The sequence below is a fragment of the Pseudochaenichthys georgianus genome, chromosome 3, assembly GCF_902827115.2.
Source record: "Pseudochaenichthys georgianus chromosome 3, fPseGeo1.2, whole genome shotgun sequence".
Taxonomy (NCBI): Eukaryota; Metazoa; Chordata; class Actinopteri; order Perciformes; family Channichthyidae; genus Pseudochaenichthys; species Pseudochaenichthys georgianus.
Genome location: NC_047505.1, coordinates 4,609,098 through 4,615,274, shown reverse-complemented (window position 1 = coordinate 4,615,274; position 6,177 = coordinate 4,609,098). Strand labels below are relative to the sequence as shown.

The following is a 6,177-nucleotide window of genomic DNA, read 5'->3' as shown; positions in this document are numbered from 1 at the left end:
AGGTTTGGCTGGAGTCCAACAGGGCTCAGTTTAGGAACCGTCACCTTTTTTTTCTTAATAACTGAATAATGTAACCTCCACCTTGATAGCAGTTAATAAGAGGGACTGTTTGATGGTGTTGCTTCTTCAAACAAGAACGATACATCTTTGTACAATTATTAACATGGGAAGGAGCAGGGCAAAATAATGAAGGGAGTGGGTTGATGAGAGGGAGTTGTGAAATAAAAAATGGATTCATAAAAAATTGGAGGTGTGAGAGGAGCCGACAACAGATTCCTCATTATTCAGATGAGCTCTGAGAAACATCATTCATTATTTCTGTTTGCAGTAAAACCCCTTCCGGAAAACCTCCCCACATTTAGATGCATCAGTCAGATTGACTTGATGTTATTTTGTAACGTGTGAACAGCCTTCCATCACAGATTATTAAACACATTTCCCAATTGGATTCACAAAAACACTTCCCAATTCTTACCACATTTGTATTTGGGGGGGGGTACATTTATTTAGGTCTCTTGAATAAAACAAAACTACCAGATTTCACTGGGAAAAAGAGCTTTTCAATTATGCATGACTGTAACGGAGTCTGTGATGCGAGCCTCTCGTTGCATTGGTTGAGTCTCTCAGGAGGAGCTGGCCTTTGGCAGGCAGTGGCGCTCCGGCTGCCAGTCTGCAGCACGGTGAGGGGGGGGGCGTCTGCAGCTTCTCTGTTTGTGTGCATTAGTGCAGACATTGAGACCTAAAGAAGTGAAGAGAAAAACACTGACCTCCCGGACTGTTCAGCACATTATGTTGCTCGGGTATCAGTTCAAAATACATCTATTTGGGTATTTACAGGTCCATTTAAAATGCCAAGATTCAAGTCTTTCATTAGGGGGACTCTCTACCTTTAAGGTTTACCACTTTGAGCGGGACGATGGTCATAAACTCAGAATATCTATACCACTAAGCTAAAGGCGGCTAATGTTCGTTAGAAGTTTTTTATTTTTTTATTTATTTTTTTATTATTCACTTGTTAGCAACCGCAGTTTTTGAGACACATAGAATCTTTGTAAATTCACAAGTCGAGTATTTACTGACGTATTTTATGTCGTAGAACAAAAACTCTCCAGCTTGTGTTAACCACAGACCTTAGTTCAGGCTTCTAACAACAGACACATTCGAAAAACAATTGACTTTAACACAAGGGAACCGAGAGTGACATCACTTTTATCACTTATCTTCTGGATTATAGGACTCATTGCTGCATCACTCTATCCAGACACATCCGTGCAGAGGCAGAGGCTGCCCCTGCTCAATGCAACTGCCATCAACACACACTCACACACTGATGAATGCAGCAGCTGGGAATCGAACCCCCAACCTTCACAGCCGTTAGTTAAAGTTTTCCCACTGATTGAAGCCATGCCAAGGAACAGTACATCTGTAAAGCAATGCCAAATAATGTCCAACACCAAATTCCATCTTATACGTTTATTCACTTTAACAATCCAATGGGGCAATTTGGTGGCCATGCTATCTTTGTCCGTGTGACACATTAGCTTTTAAAACATTTGAAAACAATCTGACTCGTCAAGAAAAGCAGACTTTTATTCTCAATATGTATCATTCACTCCAATCAACCGAGACCATAAATATGTGTATTTTAAATGTGTTCTGTTGCACAAGAAAATATGCAAGGAGTCATCAATGACTGTGGAGTGAACAGCAGGTCTGAAATAAGTATCTGTGTTGTATCGGACCACAAATGTAACACATGTCATTAATGGAAGAGCTGCTCCTAGAGGAGGAGGAGGAGGAGGAGGAGGAGGAGGAGGAGGAGGAGGAGGAGGATCTGCTCCTGTTCTGCTCTACTTGTTCTTGCCCAGAGTTCTCTGCTTCTCTGCGTGCTCCACGGTCTTCCCCTCCACGTAGAGACCCTTGCGGCGGCGCACAGCGTTGGTGTACTTCAGGGCCTGGTTAGCAGAGTCTGCTTTCTCCCCGAAGTGCAGGTACTCTTCTTCTGTGGTGGGAACCCAGTACGGATCGCTGCTGATCACCTGCGGCACAGACGAAGCAGAGTATAAGGCAAAACCCCACAGTGTGTCATTTTACATCTTACTCCTGTTTGGTTAATTGACTTCATTCTCCTTACCAGGGGTCGTACAAAGCTACACGTTCTATTTCGTATAGGCTGCTTCGCCCTCTAAGGCTATCGCTATTGGGTAATCCCCTGCGCACCCGCGCTGCACTGAGACACTTGTAGTCCACGCCCACCTGCGAGGTGGGCTCCACCCTCGGGCTCACTTCTGGTATAAATAGGAAGGAGGCCCGACAATCTGCTCCCACTTTTCTTCAGCACCCCGGAGCTGAAGCACTGACACTAAAGAGTAAAGGCTCTTTTAAAAGCCACCTCGAAAAAGACCCTTAAACATGAGTACACAGGGTTGTGTTAGAGCAGTGCTTTTCAAAGTGTGGTGCGCGGACCACTGGTGGTCCGTGAGCGCCCCCTAGTGGTCCGTGAGTATATTGGTAACATTTCACATTTGAAATAAATAAATCTATTTAAGTTTTTCGCACTCGCGGGAATATCTCCGCAATGGAACGAGCTTAAGTTTCACTTTCGATTGCATGATATAGCCCAGATAAGCACCTTCATCACACATGTTGCCACTTGTTTGTACAACTTTCAGGCGATTTGTAAAAAACAATGTGTTTTTGGATATTTGTGGAGTTAGGTGGTCCGCGAGTGTTTTTTTATTGGTTAAGTGGTCCTTGGTATGAAAAAGTTTGAGAAACACTGTGTTAGAGTTTGCTCCTCATGCCAGACGAATCCTGCCTGGGGTCGGAGCACTCACACGCAGCTCTCGCCCAGCAGGTGTCATGTGCTCATTGTCATTGTGCCCGTCTCCCTCTGGCCGACAGACAGCGAAGAGCGGACGCTCTCGCTACTGCGGCCGAGGAGGATGATTGGCCAGTCCAGGAGTCCTACTCCATGGACCAAGCCCTTGAGTTCTCCTACCCCACCTCCATCCACGGATCACCGTGTGGTTTCCCCATCCCGTTTCTCCCCCGGACGGAGGAGACGGAGATGGAGCCCGGTGTCGTCCTGGCCCGGCTGCGGGACCCACGGTCCCTCTTTCCGCCATCACGGCTCTGCCGTCGATAGGCGGGATCCTGCAGGAACTGCCGGAGATCATCGAAAAGGCAGCAGCCTGGAGATGTCTCCTCGTTCCCCCGGCTCAGGAGAGCTCTCTTGCCGGTGGCAGGAGTGTTTCTCCCGGGTACAGACCGTCAGGAGTGACCCGGCCATCCGGAAGTGCCAGGAAGGAGCGGCGGCGGCCCCTAGGAGCCTGAAGGCTCCGGTGTCCTCATACGTCCCCTCACTAAGGGGTTAACGGATGTTGGTTTTCCGACCACGCCTCCCCTGGAGCCGAACCTGAAGGCATTGTTCGAGGTGAAGCAAGCCAGCACGGTCGCCGCACGGCGTCCCTTGCTTTCCTCCCCCGGGGACCAGTTTGTCGTCCGCCAGACTGATCGGATGCATCATGTGCCTTCCAGGCGCCTGCAGTGGCGAACAACATCGCTCTGCTGTCTCACTCCATAGTGAGACTATTAGAGCAGCCCTCCATGCCCTTCGAGGCTTCGGGGAAGATAGAGGAAAGCGCTGCTGGATGCTCCAATCAGCCCGGACGGGCTGTTCGGACCCCAGTACCACACCATGGTGGAGTCCATGAAAACTGCCGCAGAACAGGGCAGGTTATTATCTGAGCAGGTGTGTCTGTGCTTCTAGTACCGGGCGGACCCAGTGGGGCGCAGACTACATCATGCTTCGCCCTTAACCCAATAGCGATAGCCTTAGAGGGGGAAGCCTATACGAAATAGGACTGAGGTTACCTACTGTAACCCCAGCTTTGATGAGTGGGGCCCACCTCGCGGGTGGGCGTGGACTACAAGTGTTTCAGTGGTGCGCAGGGGGATTACCCAATAGCGATAGCCTATACTCATAGAAGCTGGAGTTACAGTAGGTAACTTCAGTTTTAACTAGAGTTCCGAGATTCTGTCTCTCTTTGACTCTTGTGCATGTCTTTAAAGAGGACATATTCTGCTCGTTTTCTGGTTCATACTGGGAGAAACTCACTCTGGAGGGAACATAGACGGTCGATTTGACTAAATATTATTTATATGTGAACAGATCAATAATCCATGTGCAATCTGCAAACACACTGTAAATACAAAAATGTAATTACAAATAAACAAAAGCATTTGTGAATATCTTTCTAACATTTACAACCTTCAATCAGGTATTTGTTAATTCAGTTGTATTTGTGGATAGAAAAAGCATTTTTGGATCTCAAATCTTGGATTGCAACAAACTTCCACTGATCTGAACCAAAAAACTCTACTTGTGTCAGAAAAAACGGTGTTTTATACATGGTAAATAACATAATAAACTAAATATATTTGTATTTCAACCCAACCCTCCACAACACCAGAGGCCTGTACCAGGGCCGGCCCTTGGCATAGGCAGTATAGGCGAATGCTAAGGGCGCATCAATCAATGGGGGGCACCAACAATTTGAAAAAAAGAAAAGAAAAAAAAGTTGGAAATTAAAAAAAATTATATATTTTTTTATTTCATAACAACACAATTTCCCGATTTTGGATCAACAAACTAAATCTTATTACTTTATACTAACAGAACTACGCCTATATTGCGTACAGCGTCCATAAACTATGGCACATACCCCCCCCCCAAAATCAAGTTGAACCGCCCCAGCCCCAGTAAAAACCAGAGGTTTATGTGAAATAGTTCTTTTTTTGAAATAATGGTTTTAGTGTGCAATTATAGGTTTTAATTTTGTATTTGTGTTAATTTAAAATAAATCAAACTCCCAAAAAACGTATACAGCTTTTATTAACATTGGAATTTACTGTGTAAGCGGCCGCGGGGGGAGAGCTTTAGAGAGCTCTCTCCTGAAAGACTCAGCGGCTCTGATAACCTCAGCTAAAGCTAGAGGTAAAGGCACACCTTTATATGATCATTATAGTTATAAAAAAATAAGAGATTATATTTTCATCTATTCTCTTATAGTATAAAATACTATATGACAGTAAAAAAAAAGAGTCATAGTGAGTGTCTGCATTTTGGGGGGGGGGGGCAGCTAAAATCTTGCCTAGGGCAGCAAATTGGTCAGGGCTGGCCCTACGAAGCAGGATTTTCACTTAGCGGCTAACTTCAGGGAAAACTCTGGATTTCCGGTCCTACGACGCTGGTTCACTTTTTAGCAGGCTCGATCTCCATGGTAACTTATGCTGTGCGGCTAGCCTGCTCTGGACCTGGTCAGGTTGCAGGCTAAGAGATCAACTCAGTGAAAGCACCGCCTGCTGACCAATCAGAGCTCAGTGTGCGGAGTTTAAAGCGATCAAGTCATATTACAGGAGAAAGGAAATACAGAAAAACTGCCGTTGCAAAAATCACCGACTGTGTGAACGTGAACATTAATAGAATATCACCTCCATCTTCAGAGCAATCTGACTATTATAACATTAGCGTTAAGAAAGCTTACTTAAATATCTGTCACAACATCAGTAACCGGATCAGAGTAACATTAAGTACAGTCCGCGGCATATCACTTCATAATGTATCACATATCTCCTGATCTGAGTCAGCCGAGCCGTATCTGGCCGTGCAACACACAGCGTCACAGACTGGATGCAGAAGCATTATTTTAAGCAACACATTAAGTTGACGAAACACTCGAGACAAATGTAATGAAAGTCAGATCCACTCGTGTCTTAGAGACGGGGCAGTGATATCATGAACCTGTTAATGTTTAAGTTTAACTTCTTCATATTGTTGACTTTTCATTCAGGAAGTATGAAGCTGCGCTGTCAGTACGCTTCTCCATGTTTGTGATTGGTCAATTGTTGCTAGCCCCGCCCCTTTCATGTGAACACGCACTCAGCCGTACAGAGAAACCCTGGCTTGAGTTACCGAGTCGTAGGACCGCTTAGCGAGAGCGCGTTTCTTTTGGATTAGGTAAGTCGGGTAACTCAAACATATCCAGGTTCTGTTGAACTGGATTCGTAGTACAGGCCTCAGGTAGACCGTACAAGGCTGCATCGTGTATGGTCATCGTGCTAACATGTGACACACACACAAAGACGTACAGTTGCACCTGGCTGCTCTGCTTA

The 6,177-nt window shown here is 45.7% G+C and overlaps 1 protein-coding gene across 2 annotated transcripts in view; it reads right to left on the bottom strand.

Annotated features, from left to right (window-relative positions):
- Positions 1 to 1,458: 1,458 nt before the first annotated feature.
- efl1 (elongation factor like GTPase 1) overlaps positions 1,459 to 6,177 on the bottom strand; it is a 136,867-nt gene continuing 132,148 nt past the window's right edge. For both annotated transcript variants that reach the window (XM_034106822.1, XM_034106832.1), the window contains exon 23: positions 1,459 to 2,039. In XM_034106822.1, the coding sequence (XP_033962713.1) occupies positions 1,851 to 2,039 (189 nt within the window). In that variant the 3' untranslated portion in view covers positions 1,459 to 1,850. The remainder of the gene's footprint in view (positions 2,040 to 6,177) is intronic.